The sequence below is a fragment of the Protomyctophum bolini genome (genome assembly GCF_963924005.1).
Source record: "Protomyctophum bolini genome assembly, chromosome: 17".
NCBI classification, from domain to species: Eukaryota; Metazoa; Chordata; class Actinopteri; order Myctophiformes; family Myctophidae; genus Protomyctophum; species Protomyctophum bolini.
In genome coordinates this window covers 22,867,273-22,888,899 of record NC_137878.1, presented here as the reverse complement: position 1 = coordinate 22,888,899, position 21,627 = coordinate 22,867,273, and the positions used below count along the sequence as shown (strand labels likewise).

Sequence of the window (21,627 nt, the reverse complement as noted above, 5' to 3'; positions counted from 1 at the left end):
GTACAGTGAGGACTACGAGATAGGGTGATGGCTGTCCCCTCTACGGCGCTCACACTAAGACTGTACAGTGAGGACTACGAGACAGGGTGATGGCTGTCCCCTCTACGGCGCTCACACTAAGACTGTACAGTGAGGACTATGAGACAGGGTGATGGCTGTCCCCTCTACAGCGCTCACACTAAGACTGTACAGTGAGGACTACGAGACAGGGTGATGGCTGTCCCCTCTACGGCGCTCACACTATGACTGTACAGTGAGGACTACGAGACAGGGTGATGGCCGTCAGAAAGAACGACAGAACGACAGACACTCCGATTGGACTCAAGTTTATATAATAAGTTAGCATTCGTTATGGTGAGGCTCTGTAGGAGGCTAGATTTGCAGGAAAAAGTCTTGTGTGCACTGCCGGTACGCTGATACTGAAAAAAGGCTATATGTCGATGTATGCATCATACTGTAGACGTATGATGTCACAGGCTCGCCACAGGAAATCCGAGAACCACATGGGTACCATACCATGCCGTTCCCATGTAGATCCGGCTTGATCCCATTTTTGTAGTGTGTGTGCACTGTGCATGCGTGCGCGCGTGTTAATTTGCCAGTCTATGAGGGTCATGCGTCTCTCATTCTGAGCCACACTCCTCGACTGCTCCCTGGTTTGCATGCTTTTGTTCCTCCAAACACAGTTCCTCATACACGGCCAGAGGGTGCCCTGCAAAACACACAGACACCCACCCACTCGAACCCACACCACACTCTATTCACAAGGGGTCAGCGCAAATCTCTCTCTCTCCCTCCCTCCTGGTATGTGTGTGTGGCATCTTTCATTAATAACCCCCACCCCCTCTTCTAACCGACACACAACCTTCCTTGTCTTTCTCCCATGGTTCTCCCCTCAATTTTCCACCGTCTCTTTCATAATCATATTCACACTAACTGCCTATAATCCCATTTAAAAAAACCACTTAGCTCAGATTTCTGTTTGGTTTTTCCAGCTCAGGTTCATTTTAGCCTGCTTTATTGTAAAGCTATATAAACAGTAAAGCTTTCCAATCTACCATCTCCTCACTCTCCTCCTGGCTATTGTTGTTCTGTCTTTCTCTCCGTTGTTGTTACCTGCGGTAGGTCTCAGGCACTGAAAGGAGGAACGTGGGATATACTTAATTATAAGCTGTGTGTGTGTGTGTGTGTGTGTGTGTGTGTGTGTGTGTGTGTGTGTGTGTGTCCTCGTTTGAACCCATACTGTAATAATATCCATGTGATTGCATGCGTCTGTCTGAACACATGTCTGTACATTGTGTAAAAAGCGCTGAAAGATTGAATGGAATCAAAGTCAATCTTTAATGAGAACAAGTGGTCCCGGGAGCAAAACAGGCTTAACTATTTAAGTCTGATTTATACTGTCGCACGACCGGTGACACGCACAGAACATTTGGAGAAGTTCCTGAACATTTTTGCCTGTAATAGCGTGATAGTAGGGAGGGACACCAGGTAGCATCAGAGCTTGTTGAAGTTCCTGAACATTTTTGCCTGTAATAGCGTGATAGTAGGGAGGGACACCAGGTAGCATCAGAGCTTGTCGATCAGCTATTTTCAGCAAAAACTTTTCTCCACCATAACAGAAAATATAGACTGTCACTGGAGCCCTGAGGTACTCAAGCATAGGGTTTAAGTGTAGGACAACAGGATCGTATAAGGCTCACGCAAGCACAGGGGAGACAACAGAGAAATGAAGAGTCACTTGTGGAAGAGATAACAAAGAGGAAGAGAAGAACGCGCCTCGGGGAAGGGAAACTGAGGAAACAAATTAGCCTCAGACGAGCCGGTGAAAATGAGCCACAAATTACAGCGTCGCCTGAGCTAGCGGATTGGTTACTGAGCCGTAAGGAATCAAGGATAATATCTATCTACATGTTTAATCCAGTTAGCAATTATATTCCAAAGAAATTTGAACGGTTAAATGATAAAACGCTTGTTGTGAAAGTACAGGCCATTTAGTCAGAGGGGGGGGGGGGGAGGTGTCAATTTACACTTTTTTACATTTGAAAGCTTTTCACTCTCCCGCAGTTAAACTGCAGTAGGCTATATTGAGCAAGTGTTAGTTTAACTGAACAACACTCCACAATTTAAAGTGTAAAATTTTAAAGTTAAACTAACGTTTCCTGACTATACTGCAAAATCCAGAGAGTTCATTTGACCTGGAGAGTAAAAATGAACCTCACATGGAACGGGTCAGCACAGTATGTGCCTAGAATAAGCCACAATGGCAGCCTAGTGCTTCCTGTGCTGGTGAGAATGTGAATGGACCAGCTCTGTGGAGGTGGCGTGAGTCAAGAGAATGATGGACAGACAACAAACGCTGAAGAAATAATGTTAGGCTGGTGAGTGTGTGCATGTGCGTGCGCGTGTGCGTGCGTGTGTAAGGGCACCACAGACAATGAGCTCAGTGTTCCAACTTTGTAGTCTACAGTCGGCCTGCTTGCCCAACCTTACACCCAACACGAGACAGCTGCTCCCCTTCTACAACACACCACGCACGACTTATAAGGGAGAAAGAAAGAAAGAAAGAAAGAAAGAAAGAAAGAAAAAAGAGGCCAACAGAATAAATGAAAGAGGAGACCAACACATTAGAGAGAGAAGAGATCGTGGTGCAGATTGACGGGCACAAAGTGCCCTCAGGCTGACCTCTAGACACCCAGCCTACTTACTTCCACATTAAACACACCAACTGTAGGCAAGCATGCATTACTTTTATCCACCCTTTCAACAAAAAAAACCCTTTATTATTAAACCCTATTTTTATCCAGAACATCCCTCTCCTCCCCCACACCCTCCGCCTCCATCCTTCAAGTCCTTCCCTCCATCATTTTATCCTCCTCTGTGTGTCTCTCTCCTCTCTCTCTCGACAGGGAATGGCCCAGTAATGCCAGACTAATAAATCATTCATGACGTTGTTCTCCACCTCCCCCTTCTCTTCCTCCATCTCCTCCCTGGTTGCTGCACTGTAGCACTGACCGCAGCAGACATGGCCACGCCCACTGACTGCCATTTACAGTGCATGGACGCACAAACGCACGTTTGCATGTAATGGAAATATATAACTTGCATTCTCTGAATAATGCGCATGGATGCATGCATGCACAGACTCACATCTACTGTATATATTGTACACAACTTTGATTTTGTCACTAATGTATAAAAAAACTATTAAGGAAATTAATGAAAATGGGAGGGGGACATCATCATAGTTAAAATGCAGACACATACATCAAAACCCAGACAGTTCACAGGCACAGCAGAGACAGACAAACAGGGAGAAAATCAAAGACAGAGAGAGAGAGAGACAGAACAGAGAAGGAGTGGATGGATGCAATTCATCTCTGCTAAGAATCTGAGCGTGGGATTACTGTCACATTGATACACACACACTAGTGCTCCACCAATAATGAGGGACGGCCATAGCTGAATGGGTAAGAGAGGCCGCCTGGGAAACTGAAGGTCCCAGGTTTGATTCCCGGTCCTGGCAATGTGTCGAGGTGTCCCTGAGCAAGACACTTATCCCCCAACTTCTCCCCTACACTCAAGTCTCCCCATACTGTACATGTTTTTCCCTTTTTTACTTCCTGTATATGATAATTTCCTGTTTGTTTTTTTATAGGTGTGTATATTACGTCCTTAAATGTTCTGATGAAATGAAAAAGGTGGACCCTGTTGTAAACAAGTTGTGCTGAATCATGATTGGTCCACAAAGTAACCATTTTTGTATTGACTTGTGCTTTCGTTTGAAATGTAATCATTCTGCATACTGTGAAATAAAAAATGAAATCAATGAATCAACCAATTGGGCAGTAATCAGCTGAGTGAAGCTGAAAACAATCAAAGGGTATGAATCCTTATTAATGGATTTTTTGGGGCCGATGCTGAGATTAGGGAGAGTAAATAATTCCAACAGTGACATATCGGCCACACAATGGATGAGCTGAAACTCTCATCCACACTGACTCCGCCGCCTCGACTATTGCAACAGTATCCTCCATGGCACCACGTCCAACTAAGCCTTGCCGAGCCATGAGGCCCATAGGGCAGAAGCCGGGTGTTTCCGCATGTCGACCTTTGGTGTGTCGGATCTGCGTGTTCATCCCGTCTGGAGTTGGGACAAGAGGTGTTGGTGCCAAATATGCTCATCAAATATTCCATACTCTACTCCTCCCATTCAAAATTCCCTGCTGACGGTCAGACACCGCCCCACCCCTTACCCGTAGGAGTACATGTAGTGACAGAAATCACCCTCTGCACCCAGTTTCCCTCCCCCAAACAACTGTATTTGTGTAGAAAGTGTCACACATCCAATGAGCCAAACCAGATGCACTGCTGCGGATTTGTAACCCCTAGTAGCCTCCACAGTGGCGAGCAGGTAGTTTACCACTGCTGCAAGTACCCAAGTGCACAATAAACTTTATCAGTGCACTGAAACTTCACTGAGAATGTAATGATTACTACTAGTCCATACACGCTCAGGGATATGACACAGTACACACCCAAAGTAGTGTGTAGTGTGCAGAGTTTGGGTTGTTTGGTGTGTACATTTGTATGGCTGAACATCCTAAATTACTACTTATACTGTGGTGGCTGGTCATGATTGTGTGGTGGCCCGGCACCCGCCACACAATAATGCATATAGGGGAAACACTACACTGCTATTATAAAAAACACAAATTATAACCAAAGCATCTTGTTTTGCATTATGTTCTGCAAAAAATACAACATACTGTATTATGGCGAATATCAGCAAACGAGAATATCAGTTAACCGTTACATTGGTCAGGCCTTAACACGCACACCACACACACACAGGAATGAAAGCATCAGAGTTATGAGAACATGGGCCACAACCAATATGGGAGTCACATTATTATATTGGTCATCAATCACATAAACTTTCTGATCTATAATGATTTAAAATTAACATCCTTAATTTCTTACAGAATACTATAGAGCGTCACAGTCCCCCTTTCATGACGACGCCAGGCCCAGGAAATAATTCCCAATGCATTTTTCCCATAGACATTTCAAAAAGTATTTATTTAAAGACCTTTTAAGCGCCGTACGAAGCCAACTCGAGTCGTGACAAATCATAACAAACACAATATTTTGGACCAAACAAATAATTACAAAAACAACAAAAAAAAGTGTTGTAACCTGCCGTTTTTTTCTACTTTCTAATTCTTTGTTTGGCCCAAAACATTTGTCACGACAAGAGTTGGCTTTGTCTGCGGCGTAAACGTCTTTAAATAAATACTTTTTGAAATGTCTATGAGGCCCCTGGCCAGCCGGGGCGCCTGATGGTGGGGAAAGGAACTGGTAGGAATAACGTGTTCCTTCCACATGCTACGTCCAACCAGGGAAACTCCCCCCTGTCAGGTGTAAAGGAGCAACTTGGACACTGCTCTCCCCATGTCCCCCATATATGGGGACTAAGTTGGCGGAGGGTGTGTACTGTGTAGAGCCCAGGATCACATCAGATAATTGACACAGGGGTGAAAAATGGGTTACAAAATCGTGGGATAAAAATAAAAGTCTATGAGGAAAATGAACGGGGATTTCTCTTCCGGGTCCGGGCGGGACTGGGACGCTCTATCTATATTGGACAACCTTATGTATAGGGCTACCGTATATGGGCCACGGTGACAGAACAGCATTAAGCCTGACATGCCACATCGCACAAACGTGTGTCCAACTGTCCCTGGCCGTGGCTCAGCGGTCCAGGCACCTTGGCCTGTAGTCTGGCAGTGTGCCGTGGGTTCGACTCCCGATCCCGACGGCCTTTACTGCATGTCACTCCCCCATCTCTCTCCCCCATTTCCTGTGAGCCAACTGTCTGTCCCTCTATCAAAAATATAAAAACATAAAAAAAAAAAAAAAAAAACTGTGTTCATAGCCACAGTGCCAACGTTGTCCTCTTAAAGACAATATGGAAGCTTCCCACCTCTATTGTCATAATCACTTAGATAATACTCACTGTACACTATAACAGCACTAAATAGTCTTTCATACCACTACAGGTACGGCCACCAGATCATTACATTTCCCCCCTCTCCCTGTTCAAATAGACCCATTTCCACACTCCCAAATTACCATCCTTTTGTAACACTTATGCCAAAAGAAAAATAATAATATATATATATATATATATATATATATATATATATATATATATATAAATAACACACACACACACACACACAATGTGAGACCAGGGAAGCACAATAAACTATACTGCACCTTAGTATGGCAGGAGATATTCCACCTTTAGATTGTAATACTAGATTATAATGGTAAAGACACCCAATGGAGATCCACTAACCCTATCGCTGTGTAGGAAAGACAGTCACATGGTAGAAAAAAACATAAGACTGAGACAACCAAAATGTTCTCTCACATGAACAACAACCTCATTAATATATTAACAGAGCACCGAAGTCTGACTTCAATATCGGTAGAGGTGCAAATCCACAGGTTCATGTACTTTTTATTTGCATCGTAATCCCCATAGGGGGATTTTAGATCGCCTCATATAAGAACTGTGTTTGAAAAATAAACATGTCATCCCGGCCGTTTCACTCATATGGATATGAAGAATCAACTGACTGAGAGAAAACACTATTGTTACTGCTACTGAATTAGTTACATTTTCAATACAGAGACACCTCCCTGACAATAACGCTGAGACAGCTTGTTTATTTTTGGACCACAATGCTAATATAATTTTAAGATGACCACATGTTATTCTCCATAGAGAAATTACTTCTAGGACTTCGGCGCTCTATACAGATGCTTTTTTTTTTGTAAGAAAAGACAAGAATAGAGAAGAAAAGAAGCAAGGACACAATCCAAATAACAGGAAGGCACCAAGTCAAAATAAAACGTACACTGGCAACACTCACGCCATATCATGATATTACAATTTACGATAACCAAAATCGAGACAATATCATCATTTTAAGTCGTGCATCACGAATATCGATATTTCACAAGCCTCTGTACCACACTCGCAGGGCCTAATTCATTGACAGTACAGCCTGGCACTTGTGCATGATGGCATGCCATAGATAGCATGTTCATCTAATGAGTGAATAATATCCCCTGCATTTCCAATGAACTCTGGGCAGGGGGCATGAGCCGGGCTAGTCTGTAGGGGAGGGGGGCAGAGCAGAACACAATGGGAGTGTTAGGGAGTGTGGGAACCAATTCTTCCTGGGACAATGGACACTTCCCACTGGTCACAGTGTGCCCATTCACTATCAGCTGCTAGCCTAGCGTTGCACGGCACTGAATATGCACCGGCTCAGCACAATGCTGCTTTCTACCAAACAAGTCCAGACTGTTTCCTATCCCAAAGACAACACGCACGGTGCTAGCCTACACACAGCCTCTTCTCACATAAGCAGTTTCTTTCTGTGTGCGTCTCTCTCTCTCTCTCTCTCTCTCTCTCTCTCTCTCTCTCTCTCTCTCTCTCTCTGACACTCACACACTTTACACTCTGTCCTCCCCATGGGGGACAGAGAGAGAATAGTCAGAATTTCAACTTGCCAGTAATGGGCGGGGTTGAAAATCAACGAGAAAAAGCATGTGGAATTCCAGGAAATACTCCCCTAGCAGGCTCACTCCCTCTCACAGGAGTGTGTACTGTACATCTACCACTGTATTACTGGTCTGTCTGCACACAGAGACACGTACAGTACATACTACACATGCACCACGGCTGTGGCAACAATTATCTCGGTATAGTCTGCCACTCTGCCATAACTAGGCCAGTACGGTTGGTTGTAGAGAATTTCTGGGCAGAGCTTTATTAGCGTAACCCAGTTAGCCAATAGCTATACCAGTGACTGGTGGAAGACTCACTCCCCACAGAGGGAGCACACTGTCAAGGACAAAAAGGGGTGGATGTGGGGGGGTGTTGTGGGCACGGCATTCACACTGGGAGAGAACAAATACATGACCGTGAAAGAGCCCAATGACGGAAGGAACAGACATCATCATCACTGCCTGGTGCCAGCAATCACTCTTCCGTCAAAGAGCATTATAAGGTCAACAAAGTCCTTGTTAGAGATTGTCAAATTGGAGGGAAAACTGGAATTGTGAGTCTTTTTTGGGGGGGCTGGGGGTGTGTTTGAGGGGGGACGGGCCGGGGGGTTTGAAACACTGGGCGACAGTGTCAGTATGACCCAGACAACAGCGCCAACCTTTTGTGCGTGTGATCTCAGGTTGCTATCGCAACAGAGCCTGAGAAAGTGAGGAGGTGGGCGGGGCACAACTCAAGAAAGCCAAGCAATGCAGCGTGAGAGGTTTTCATGCTGTCATGCTGTGACACAGAGGAGAGGGGGGGGGGGGGGGGGGGGGGGCAGGCATACACTGCCAGAGGGTCATAGAGAGAGATAGGGACATGAGGAGAGAGCGAGGGAAAAATGTCCATTGGAAGACATCATGCCAAGACCTGTTGCAATTTGTAAACTGTCATTTCAAAATCCAATTATTGTCATGTCATTCAATTTAAAGCTGCAGTCCAGAAATTATTTGAATGAATACAACTTTACTTGTTCCCTTTTGCTTCGTCTCTGTATGGTAAATAACTAATTATCTGACCTTTTAAATTTCAAGGGTCCATTTGGTTCATTTTGTACACTCATGAGTTACAAACCCATAAGGAAGATCCATTTAGTTTCTAACTGTCAATCATTTACCTGGGCTGGGGACGCTTCACTCAGGGGCCCCTGGGATCCCTGGACCCCATGTTGAGAAACAGTGTGGTACCATGATTATAGCTAGTGCATGTGCAGCGGTTGGTAGTCTCCCTAATATTCCATTGTGAATGTTTTACCCTGGTGCCACATAGGTCACAGGTCTACTGGTTGACAGGTAGTACTGCCTGGAGCTCATAAGCACAATATCTGCCATGGGCATGCGAGCATGCATCCTCTTGGGTAAGCGATATAAGTGAGACTTGATCTCGATTGGATTGAATGCCAGGTATGACATAAAATGCACAGGTTGCAGCTTAATTACTTCGTGGGAATGGGCCCTAGGGCTCACAAAGTCGTTTAGTCTGAGGTTCTAGCAGACAAATTAAGGCATGCTTATTCCTGTTCCTCACTGGGAAAATGTTAACTCTACCCACTCTACCCACATCAGGAACCAGAAACCGTGTACTATAATTCCAGATGGAGATTGGAGAGTATACCCTGTCCTGCAGTTACCAAACAACAACACTCAACTGGCCACTGGGAAAAAACAATGACAGATTCATGGTGTTCAGATGGGTGAAGCAATAGGATCCACCATAGTTATAAAGGATATATGTATATGTTCATTTCAAGGAAAGTTGCTCAGTGGCATTTTGAAGCACCTGGAAGAATGCTATTGATGATATGCACACAGCTGCCATCTTGCCAGCAAGGCACTACCTAGGTGTAACTTCCCATAGACAGCCCATTCATCCAAACAGAAGAGTCAAATCTAATTGTATTAAATAACGTCAAACTCACCAACATTGCAGCTGTACGGAAAGCTTGAATTATCCTCTTTCTATCTGCAATGTGTTTGTTAAATAAAAATCCACTGTAGACATGTTATGAGCTACTCCCTGACAAGAAATCCCTTGCAGATGATTTTTGAGTGGTGCAACCACTCCTACAACCAGTAATGTCCGTGCCTATCTATGTGCCTATCTATGTGGCTATAGTATGTGGCCATGAGCACGAGTATATGACTATAGGGTACCAGTAGGGGGCGCCAGAAACAGAGAGAGGGATAGTGCTGCAATGTTGCCTGCTAATGAGAGAGAGAGGGGGGGAGCTGCACCACTCAGTTCACACGGGTGTGATTTTTTTCTTAAGTGCTGGAGTTTGGAAGTTCTTGTTGACTATCACTCAACAGTCAATGTGTACCACCTTAGAATTTGCACATAATGCAGGAGGCAGCAGGAGGTTGCTTTACTGATAACGAGTGCTTCCAAACTCTGACACTTAGATCTGCAAGGAATTTCTTGACAGGAAGTACGTAGCTCATAACATGTCTACTGTGGATTTTTATGAAACAAACACTTTGCAGATAGTAAGACAATAATTCTAGCTTTTCGTACAGCTGCAATGTTGGTGAGTTTGACGTTATTTAATACAATTAAATAGGACTTTTCTGTTTGGATGAATGGGCGGTCTATGGGTTACCTATAGGTAGCACCTTGCTGGCAAGATGGCAGCAGTGTGTATATCATCAATACTTTCGCATTTGACCACCAAATTGTGGTGGTCAAATGCGGAAGTGCAAATGAGCACTCAATGTTAAACCCCAGCAGGGTTTCCTTGTGCTAAATGCAGGGGCCCGCCTGCAGTTCCAGCTCTGACCATTACGTCTCGCGGCTTCAACGTTGGCCAGCCTTTCTGGGGGCTTGGGATCCACAGCATGTTTGACTGGCACCCGCACCTCTAGACCAGAAAGCACACAGGCTGGGCCAGGCTAGACATAACCAGCATGATCTAGTATGAGATATGAGAGTGACGACACTAGCGCTGACTCCCATTGTAACAATAGAATGCGGAAGTGCTCATTCTATCTCAATGGGATAGTTCCAATGTTTGGAACTCTAGCCCATAGCACCCCGCTTTGCGGCGAGATCAAAGCGTGTCACAAGTTCACAACTCTCTTCTTCTACGGCTCTGGGCATAACCTAGCGATGGGTGATGTCAGTGACTCTTAATTATTAAGTCACAATATTGAATAGTCAGTCATAGCATGATGAGACACAAGTGTCACAATACAAGCAATTCAACATCATGCCTGGCCCCTGATAAGGCCACATTGCCTGCCTCTAAATAGTGTAAAGTGTAAAGGCCTGCTTTACATTTTGACTTGAGTGGACTTCTCTAACCTTTCTCTCCTATTGAGAACATGATGTATGATCTCCATGAACATTATCTTTCTATCAGCTGCATATTGTCACAATTTGCTGACTAGTAGTATGAGCATTGTTTTAACGAAAAGTTACAAAAATGACCTGAAAATCAGTTGTTGTAGTTTTGTCAGCAACTCACCACAATGTCTGAACACTTGACAGTTACAATACAATACAATACAATACAATACAACAAAGCTGCTGCTATACGCTTGTTGTAACATTGTGAATGGCTTTCTGCAGTGGAAACTAAATGTAGGTTAAGATAAGCTATATATCTGCATTTTGAGTTAATCTCTCTCGCTCCCTCCCCTCTAAGTGTTGAGGTACACTATGTTATTGACAAGTGAATTGTTAAACGCAATTGCTCTGGTGGTAGAATATTATAATTTACGTATATGTATTATTTACCGGTAGTTCTGTTCTCCCTAAAGTCACCGCCATACATCTACCTCGTGTGGCAGTTCATTTGTTAATGTACTAATTAATTATACTACTTGCGTTATTGTTATTGTTGTAATTTGCAGTCACTGTTGACGTATGTATGGAGAGGACTTCAGCTTCAGGAATCAATGGGCTGCATTTTGCTCGCATTCTGTCCTTCATTCTTAAGTAACCTCGCTAAATCCATCTAATTATGATGTCATACGCTCAATAAGTAAAGGTTGTGTTGTCAATCTTCGCTGACATGCACATAATTAGACAATAATTTATCCTTGCACTTTAACAACAACATAATAGCACGATGCTGGCTTCGGCCAATAACCATATAATAATGCTCTAATGCAGATTATTTCCAGTGTTTCTGTCGTTCTTACCTGCATGGAGTCGGCGCTGATTATTTCGCCTTGAAGTCGTTTACCAATTTCGATGGCTAGTTTAGACTTTCCAGTGCCAGTAGCTCCTAAAATCACCACTAAAGGAGGTATGATGTTTCTCTGCACGGCACATTGCACACTGCGAGCGGACGCCGCCATGATGCTGTCCTCCACTTTACCCAGCTGACAGTGTGGCGCATGCGCAGCGAAGCCTCAATTATTATATTACAGTACGACGGTGTCGCTTGAACATATAAGGTCAGGTCTTTTGTCCATCAATCAACTGAACTCTGAGGCTTAATCAGGATTTTGGCCAGGAATAGACTGAGCTGTGGACATTGCTCTCTGCCCCTATGTTTCTATGTATGTAAGTTTGTAACTGTATTTTATTTATTTATTTTGTCCTGTGTTATGTCAAATAAATGTGTATATTGTAAATGTGTTGCATACAGGCCGCTGGGTCGCAAAACAAATTTCAGTGAAAACTGACAATAAAGTATAAGATATAAGTAATATCATAATCATATCATATTAAAACTGTATAGTAGTTTAATTCCAGCTTTAGAAGTTACAAATGAAATTATCTCTAATAAATTATATTTTACACTTTAGGCTAACCACCTGCAACAGTCCAATAGCTAGCTGCCTAGCTTAATGATGTGATGTTAAGACACTTCAGGTACTGTAGTTTAATTATGTTTTGTAACCAGTAGATGACAATGCTAGATGCTAGAATGCTAGATGAGTCCTGTAAATAAGTAAAAGAAAGTAATTCTTGTATTTGTCCGAGAGGGTTTTTTTCTTTACTTTTTTCCCCTCAGGGGCAATACATTTTAATACGTTCCATTTATATCATTGAATTGCATATTGCATTTGGTAATGGTAAATGGTGCAGTTATATAGCGCCTTTATCCAAGGCAATTTAGATTGTGCACCTGCACATCAGGAGCAATTAGGGGTTCAGTGTCTTGCTCAAGGACACTTCGACACTAACTCTGGGGGAGCCCGGGTTCGAACTGGGAACCTTGCAGTTCGTATTTGGTAATGGTAAATGGTGCATTTATATAGCGCCTTTATCCAAGGTGCTTTACATAGATTGTGCATACATTCACCCATTCATACACACTCCTAGCTTTAAAATCTTATTAAACTGATTAACAGGATATTTATCAGCCAGTGTAAGTTTGCGATCTAATTGTTTACAAAAGTATTAGAATTAATTGACACATTCTTGACTGGATCAGATTTTCCATAACTAACTTTTCCATTTAAAACAAAATGCCTTGACAAGGGAAAAGGAATGGTTGGGATTGTTTCTATGGAAACTAGCAGCTCAGTAGTAGTGAGAATAATGCTTGTTGCCATGGCAGAGGTACCAGGATGTGTTGCCTAGGAGACTGTTCAGTTAAAGCAGGATGGAGGGAGGGTGATGTGATGTGAATCCACTCATACAGGTGGTTGTTATAAAACACGTGGCATAAAGCTAGATCCTGAACCAGGTCATACTAAGTGATGCACTGTGGCCACTATTAATATTCGCTGAAAGCCTTGGTAGGGCATAAACATACACAACCCAATGGTTGTTGTATCCATTTATCATATTATATGTTAGTGAAATGGTGAAACAATTTACCGGTATTACAAAAGAATAACCCATCACTGACACCATCTTGAAAGTGTTGAGAATTGTGTCTGCAGGGGGACATTGTATGCAATCAAACAGACGCAACAAAGATGATGGCTAACATTTAGTTTATTAATTGGATTGGACATACTCTCCCATACATAATAGGCTAATGAGGTACTGAACAAAGTGCTGAGACAAGGCTCCATAGTGGCCAATTTATACTTTGCTGTACGACCCCGTCAACATAAGCATCGCTCGACAAATGTGTAGTTTTAGTCAGGGGAAAGAGACGTGCAACAAAGTATAAATTAACCTTCACTCAAAGAAACCGATGTCCACTGCCAAACATGTCTGTGCTGACTGCAGGGACCAGTGACCCAAAACAAATGAAACGCAAAAGAAGCCTATGGTCTAACAACTTCTGAGGCTCTACCCTCCAAAACAAAGAAAAATTGCGATTAGGCCAACATTGGTACACTATGTGCTGAATCTATTAGCAAGGACATATGTAGCTTGTTGAGGAGGCAGGAACAGAGTAAGTTAATGAGGCTGATTGCTAGTAATAAGTAGTGTGCTTTTGTACCATGCTCAAAAGCATCATTTTAACTCATTCCATCCTTGCTCTCCTTGACCAAACTTTCCTGTCCTTACTCTGTCAGCATCTCTCCATTTGCCTCATGAAAGGCAAAGGGGAATAATCCAGGCTTTGGGGATTACAAATAGTAGCAAGGGGGTGTTTTCTTCTAAAGGGCTACAGCCCTAAGAAACCACAAGCCCCGAGTAACCAGGCAAAGAGTGCATGCTCCTTACTGTGATCAAGTGGTTTGCAGTACAGTACTAGTTTCAGGGCTAGTTATATCTAGTGTATGGCTTATGGACACAACATGTAGCACCAGGATTGCTAACAAGCATAGAGAAATCTCTGATACCGCACAGCCAGTGTTTTAACAAGCAGAAAAACACCCACCCACTGTCAAGTTTCGACAGTGTGCTAGCTAAAATGATTTGATTGAATACAGGGGGATTCTGTCAAGTTGATCTGGAAAGAAGAGACTAGCTGTAGTGTCAGCACATAACCACCAATAGCGCCCCAACCGGGGCAATACAAATAAAACATTAACTCACACCCAAAACAACTCTGTATGAAAATATAGTACAAAACGTCTTTTTTTTTTCTCTCTTGACAACTGACACTTACAAATCAACAAACCAAACGGTAAAGAAAGCAATTAGGCATTGAAAGTGGTCTCACAAAGTGGCTAGTGTAATCAATATTCAGTTAAGTGTTTTATTTTGACATTTTTATCCATAATCATTTTATTAACAAAAATAGAAGCTTTGAGTTATCTTTGAAAAGCCAGCAAGCCTGGCCCTGGGTAAGGACACAGGAAAAACAAATCCAGGAAGAGTATAGTAGACAGATCTGGTTTTGGTTTGGAAGGGACTATACAGCAAGGAGACTATATACAAACATCCAAACAAGACAGTCTACATACCATGAAAGGCTTTTATAGGCATCGTTTTTTAACATAAAAAAATAAAAAAAACAAAAACAAATTATAAAGTGAACTTGATCAATTCACAGGTGATAAGAGACAGCAATATGAAAAAGGTCATTTTCAAATCAATAGGGCTTCATTTCCAAGCAAAAGTTGGAAATTACATTGCCAATACATGTGAATTAACAACTTTACCCTGGCATCCATGGGCATGTCATCACAGGCAAAAATGATCAGCAGATCTACAAGCTCGTAGATTGGCTATTTTCGAAAGAATGATTTGAAATATTTGGGAAGATTTTGAACCATTTTGAATATAGGGCTTAAGTGACTAAACAAACAGATTAACACTTTTTTTGTTTTAAAATCTAAACCGACATTCACCTTTTGGCTGGTCTCGATGGCACATCACAAATAAAGATATAGTGGAATCATCATGATTCTTATTTCTTTACGCGTGCATAATAATAAACTCAAACATTGGCTACATGGCATGCTAGTGTATGCCTCTATCCTGTCGTGCGTCACTCACACTTCCACTCATGGATAAGGCTGCAAAACAGTCCGTTACCATAGGCATGGTGATGTCATAAGGTCCTCTCGTGCATGAGGAAAGCAACATGGTGATGTTATTGGCTGGACCAGCAGATAGAGGTTAAGAGTGAAACAGCAAAATCTGAGGCTGCTCTAGAGATGCAGATAAAGCAGCAAGGTCCCTATAATTAAATGTGTGCCCGTACAAGTTGTTTCTCGATGACTTCAATAATGCCCTTCACCAATCACCATTCACATTACTATAATCAGTAACCCTAAAGCTAGGAGAACAAGGGATTTAGCAACCACCTCTCACCAAAATGAACAGCAACAGACTCCATTCTATAAGAAATTGCCTAAACGAGACCAATTGTATTGGAAACAAGAGATTGAATGCCTCAAACTTGCTGGATGACTGAGAAAGGGAATAGATAAAGGAAATAGATTAGAACAGTACAAAGCAAACAAAATGTTTAGGGGAAAAACATGAGGCCAATAGCAAGAGAGCGTGGGGAAAAAAGAAGGGGGAAAAAAAAGGAACAAGCGGAAAGCGGTTCAGGCAGGAACAAAAATGACAAGTTGGGTGCTTTGCAAATACAGTGGGCGAAGGAAAAGGCTGACCCACTGAAAGGCTAGTTTAAGAAATTAGAAGGAGGAGGAAAACCAGAGGGAGTGAGATTCAGCAGGCTTTGCAGACCTAACAAAAAAGGGGACACCCCACAGCTCAGTGGGCCCAGCCCAAGCAAGATGAGGATGATTTCTAAGACCATGCATGACTCAAACAGCACAGCTGTAGCAACTTCAGCACGTGTGCATCTTCCAGCAGCAAGCCCCTTATTTTGAAAACTATCCAACACTAGCAAATATTAATCACTCAAATTATACATTTCTTTAAACAAGGGATATACAGTATAGCAGGGAGATAAAGCCAATATATCACAACAATGGGCATATTAACCATACCCCTAAATTAACAGTTCCCTAGCTTGTTGTCCTGAAAGGCTAACTGCCCTGTCAATCACTCAGAAGCTAATGTGCAAACAACAAAAATAGAAAAACTAAAATAAAAAAGTACAATCCACCCACACCACTCCATCGTAACCCACTCAAGAAAGTGAATATTAGTGTGTTTTCTCCTTCATTTTGTCCCATTCAGTTCTGCAAGTGTAAATGCGTTTGTGTGTGTGTGTGTGTGTGTGTGTGTGTGTGTCTGTGGCCAGTGTGCCAGTCCTCTGGTTCAGGATCGTTTGAGCTGTGCCAACCTTCGCAGCAGTTGCAGCTGCCTGGCTTTCAGCTGTCTCCTCTCGTGTGCCTTCTGCCTCTCGTTGGCATGCAGCTGCTGCAAGTACTCTGTGGCACGCGTCAGGATGGCCACCTTGGGTGTCTTGGGGCACTCTGCCAACCCTGGGATCTCATCCCGCAGCGAAAGGAAACGCGAGCGCAAGTCATTGCGCCGCTTGCGTTCCAAGAAGTTGTGTGCCTTGCGCTTGTCCGTGTCCTCGCAGTCAGAGGACTGGGGACTGGAGAGATGGGAGAAGGACTGGGACTGGGAGGGAAAGCTGTGATGGTGGGAGGAGGGGGAGCAGGAGGAAGAGGAGGATGGAGAGGAGGATGGAGAGGAGTATGAGGAGGGGGGTGAGGAAGGTGTTGTGGAGGAGGTAGGCGAAGAGGCGTTGGGGTTGGGCGATTCTGACCCGACTCCCACAACACGAGATTTTCCGCTCTCTGAGTTCAGGGGCGTGTGGCCAGGCCGTGGCTGGTGGGGGGGAGAGTTCTGCAGTGTTTGGGGGACCTGGATGGAGGTCTCCTGTCGAACCCGCTTGCGTGGGGGCTCCACATGTGGGACGAGTGTGTCCGGGGAGGGCGCAGCATAGTTATGCTGCTGTTGGTGGATGGAGATGTGGAAACGCTTCATGCCGGGGTCCAGAGGGTCCGCTCGTACCGTTATGGTCACTGGTTTGCGGGTGTTGACCAGTCGCCGAGGCTTGTGCTGCTTGTGTTCCACTGTCACCACGTCAATCTCCTCTTCGTCCTCATCATCCTCGTCTTCGTCATCTGAAAGGGGATGCAAGGAACGTGTTAATTAAAATTCCATTGGGTATTTTATTTTGCTCCTAGTGTGAGAGGCAGATTACGTGCATTTAAGTACAGACAGCAGCAGAGTCCCAATAAATGATTGTACCACAGTGAACTCAACATCTGCAAAACACACACATATTCGTCTCTTGAATGCACGCTGCAGAGTGCACAATCTCACGCATGTCTCCACTCCACTAATCACTGCATTAGCTCAGTTTCTTGTGTGAAAATGCCCTCCCAGATAGAGAGGAGAACGAGCTGCAGACAGTTTAGAGGCAATCAGCAATGCACACGTCTAAAACCTTTCACCCCTCTATTTACTCAAGTGGAAATTAGCGTTTAAAACGTGTAGAAGGGCCTTATCGGCTTGATCCCCACCAGCTGACTAGACTCTTGGGAGATTTCAATGCTCTTGTAAATTGAAACACACTTTAAAAGTAATTACATCCCTCCAGATTTGACTGCTCACGGGCAGCAACAGCTATACATGAACAGTTGAACACTAGACTAGAGAGCATGAAGGGCTGATGGATTAATAAAGGGAGGGAGGGTGGGGCACTGAGCCATTATTCTTTCATGGCTTCGAAGTGACAAGAAGATCTCATATCACACAACAAGGTACGCTGAAATGCAGAACAATGCCAGTTTTGTACATCAATAATTTCCTACTACAACTGTTCACTCCCCTCCTGCTTGAGCAAACATGCAATTTTCCCTTTAACACTGTGACATAATGCTGAGGAGTAAATAGAATTCTAGTGTAGCTGGTAAGCAACTAATCCTGTCCTATTCTCTGCCTAAACTCACTCAGTCCAATTCCACCCACTGACACAATTGGCACTGCAGCCTGTTGAGTGAAGGAATGCTGGCGCTCTGCACTGCTGCAACAAGTTCCCATTGTGACATTCCACACACTATTATGTATGTATGGTCCAGCTCAGCATCACATGGTAACCTAAATACCAATCTAGATCATATGGGTTCATAAGGTTATCGGATGGGAAAGTAGGTCTCCAATTAGGGGGGGGGGGGATAATTAGTGGGGCAGGCACAACTAAAACCCCTTGTTTGTCCTCCCATACCTAAATAAAGATCAGATGGGATATCTTTATTTAATTTATATCAAATCTAATTCAGGGACTACAGGAGAGGATGTTGCTTGTAATAAGAGGCTGCCTGTGAGAACAAGGAAGAGGGTAGCAGCTGGGGTTTTGGATCCGTGCCAAGGAACAGATGTTTAAATGGGCGGGTCGCTTTCTAGGCTTGAAGCATGTGTTGCATGCACCAAAGTAACGCAATGCAGTCATAATGTGTGCAATGTCAGTCCTTACTGATAAGACATTATATGCGAGACAACAAAAATAACGAAATCTCAATTCCACAACCAAACATGAAATTATAACACAATTGTTGGTTTGGGAAAATTGCCAAACAAGCACATGTGTCTTGCATTGACTCTTAAAGCTGAGTTATATACTGACCTGATGAATCAGTGTGAGACTCGGAACCGGAGGATACTTGTTTCTTGCAGCCTCCGGTTAAGGGGAACGTGAGAACGGCTGCCGGGTCCACGCAGTCCGCCGCTAGGCTGCCGCCGAGGAGTGGTGCGTCGGACGGGAGGCTATGTGCCCTTCCTCCTCCTCCTCCTCCTCCTCCCGAGGGCGCGACGCTTGTTCCCGTCTGGACTTTGGCTTGGGCCACTGATCCGCCGCCACAAGAGGCATACCGCTCCCCCGCCGCGACAACTTTCTCCAGCTGCTGTCCGGCCGAGAAGCTGCTCCACATACAGTCCTGGATGATGATGGAACTCAGATTGCTCAGCGTTTCGCCGGCCGTGCTCACTTTGCAAGGCGCGTCCTGCTCCTCGTCCTGGCCCAGGAATTGGGAGACCCATTCCAGTTTGTCCCCGAGGGACGGGTGCGCCACCGGTCCGACCTTGCCCGACCCTTCCACCGTCCGGATAGGGGACATGGGCGGGGTCGGCACCAGCTCGAATTTCTTCCATATGTCCTCGCTCGGCGCCGTGGACTTGAAGAAGTCCTCGTCGTGGAGGTCGTCATAGAAATAGTGTTGGTAATGATCGTACTCCATCATCTCCCAGTTCTCATAACGGGACGCCGTGGAGCTGACGCCGGGCATTTGGGCAGCAGTAGGCGCCGTGGCGGCTGCAGTCAATCTTTATTACCTCTGTCTGGAAACACATCAGTGTTGTCTTATTATTATTGCTGTTATGATATGGACAATCAAACTTCCATGCTGCTTTCTGAGGAGCTGGGTTTATTTTTAGTCAATGCACCATATATCATGCATGCAACAAAGTAGGGCCAAAATGTGCATGATACTTCAAACGAGCCACCGTTTTAACCTGTAACGTGTAGCCCACGCAGAGCAACAAACTACAGACTGCAAGTAAAGTTGACACTTTGGTACAGTCTGTTGAGAACTTTAAAGTTTCGCAACAGAGTTGTATTACGTAACAGCAGCACTGGCACTGCTCTGGTACACTGACATCTCTGTTCACCAGCCCCAATTTATGGAGATTAAAGGTAAATTACGTCCCTGAAAGATGGAGCCCCAAACTATCTTTAATTTGCATACAATTATAGTGTTCACATACCTCCTGCACAATTATTGGTCAGTTAAAACTCCTGGTTCAGACTAAAACTATTCAGCTGCAAGGGAAGCTCTAATCAATTTGCTTCAATCGAGAGACCAAACTTCTTAATTAAACAGCTTTAGATCACGGAGTGATTCTTTGGCACCACCGCTGCAATTACATACCGTTACCTGTGAAATTGTGAATACACACATCACGGAACAAGTTCCTGGCGAAACAAACAGCCATGTCAAAACAATTTATTTTTTGTTTTACCTGGCGTTAGAAAGGAAAGCGCAGCTTGAGTCTTCATGGATTCGCGATACGTGCGCAAAAAGACCGAAAACACATCCACGGTTCTGACGGAGCAACGATTCCGTATCAGTGAGTGATTGATTCCTCCCCCCAAAAAGGGGCTTTCCCCCCGTGTGTTTTCTCCACAGATTGTCCTTTTAATAGTGCCGAAGTGCGTGTCCCACGCCTCAAGGGCTGGATTTGTTTAAAAGAGTGTGGCTGGCTGCGGCCACTTTCTAAGCGCGCTACTGCACTACTTGTTCCAGGGAGGAGGGAGAGTTGGATATATGGATAAAAGGCGGGTCGTAGTAGCTGAGCCACGCCCACCGTTTAAAGCTACAGTGGGCTCACACACGGCAGTGTTTGTTGTGATGAAAACGAGACAGTACTATACCCACCCCCACTGATGTAATAGTAATTATACAAACAGCAACCTAGACGTGTGTGCGTGTGTGTGTGTGTGTGCGTGTGTGTGTGTGTGTGTGTGTGTGTGTGTGTGTGTGTGTGTGTGTGTGTGTGTGTGTGTGTGTGTGTTTTTGATGAATTAAACAAGTGTAATGCTTTATTGGGTCGTCCAGGTCCACTCACAGTTAACAGTCTTTGTATTGAGTTGTGCTTGAAGTGTACTGTGATTCGGCAGTTAATAAACATAAACAGTTAACTGTTAATAAATATTTCAATCAATCAATCAAAGTGTGTGTGTGTGTTTGTGTGTGTGTGTGTCCAAAATTGTCCCTATAAGTAGAATTTTATAAATTGAAAATGTCCTGGTCCTCACAGGATATATATATATATATATATATATATATATATATATATATATATATATATATATATATATATATACATTTAGAGACTGATGTGATTTATTCACAGTAGAATGGGTACATTTCAAACTAAAGCACAACTCAATACATAAACTGTTACTGTGGACGACATCATAGCATGAAGCATTATACTTGTTTACAATAGGGTCCACCATTTTCAATTCATCAGAACATTTAGAGAGGTGTATAATACAGATGTACAGTCATGTCTGATTTACACTTAGTTTCACACTGGTGCCGTGCACCCTAACCCTAACCTTAGAGCCTGTTAGGCTCTAAGGTTAGGGTTAAAATGACAAAAAGGCAAATAAATACAATGACATTCACGAAACCTCTATTTTAAACTGTTGATGTCCTCGTAATACAAATGTGTGTGTGTGTGTGTGTGTGTGTGTGTGTGTG

General features: G+C 43.8%; 2 protein-coding genes across 2 annotated transcripts in view; both read right to left on the bottom strand.

Annotated features, from left to right (window-relative positions):
• The window catches only part of LOC308332436 (tRNA dimethylallyltransferase-like), a gene marked incomplete at its 5' end in the record, with an annotated part of 43,925 nt that extends 31,997 nt beyond the window's left edge, over positions 1 to 11,928 (bottom strand). Inside the window, one exon of the mRNA XM_080788339.1 lies at positions 11,770 to 11,928. Within this exon, the coding sequence (XP_080644465.1) occupies positions 11,770 to 11,928 (159 nt within the window). The remainder of the gene's footprint in view (positions 1 to 11,769) is intronic.
• Positions 11,929 to 13,516: 1,588 nt separating this feature from the next.
• Positions 13,517 to 20,640, bottom strand: myclb (MYCL proto-oncogene, bHLH transcription factor b). Its single transcript, XM_080787652.1, has 3 exons — positions 20,381 to 20,640; positions 18,990 to 19,699; positions 13,517 to 17,484 (listed from the first exon to the last, which is right to left on the bottom strand). Exons 2-3 carry the CDS (start codon positions 19,645 to 19,647, stop codon positions 16,667 to 16,669), a joined length of 1,476 nt encoding a protein of 491 aa, XP_080643778.1. The 5' UTR covers positions 19,648 to 19,699; positions 20,381 to 20,640; the 3' UTR covers positions 13,517 to 16,666.
• Positions 20,641 to 21,627: the final 987 nt, after the last annotated feature.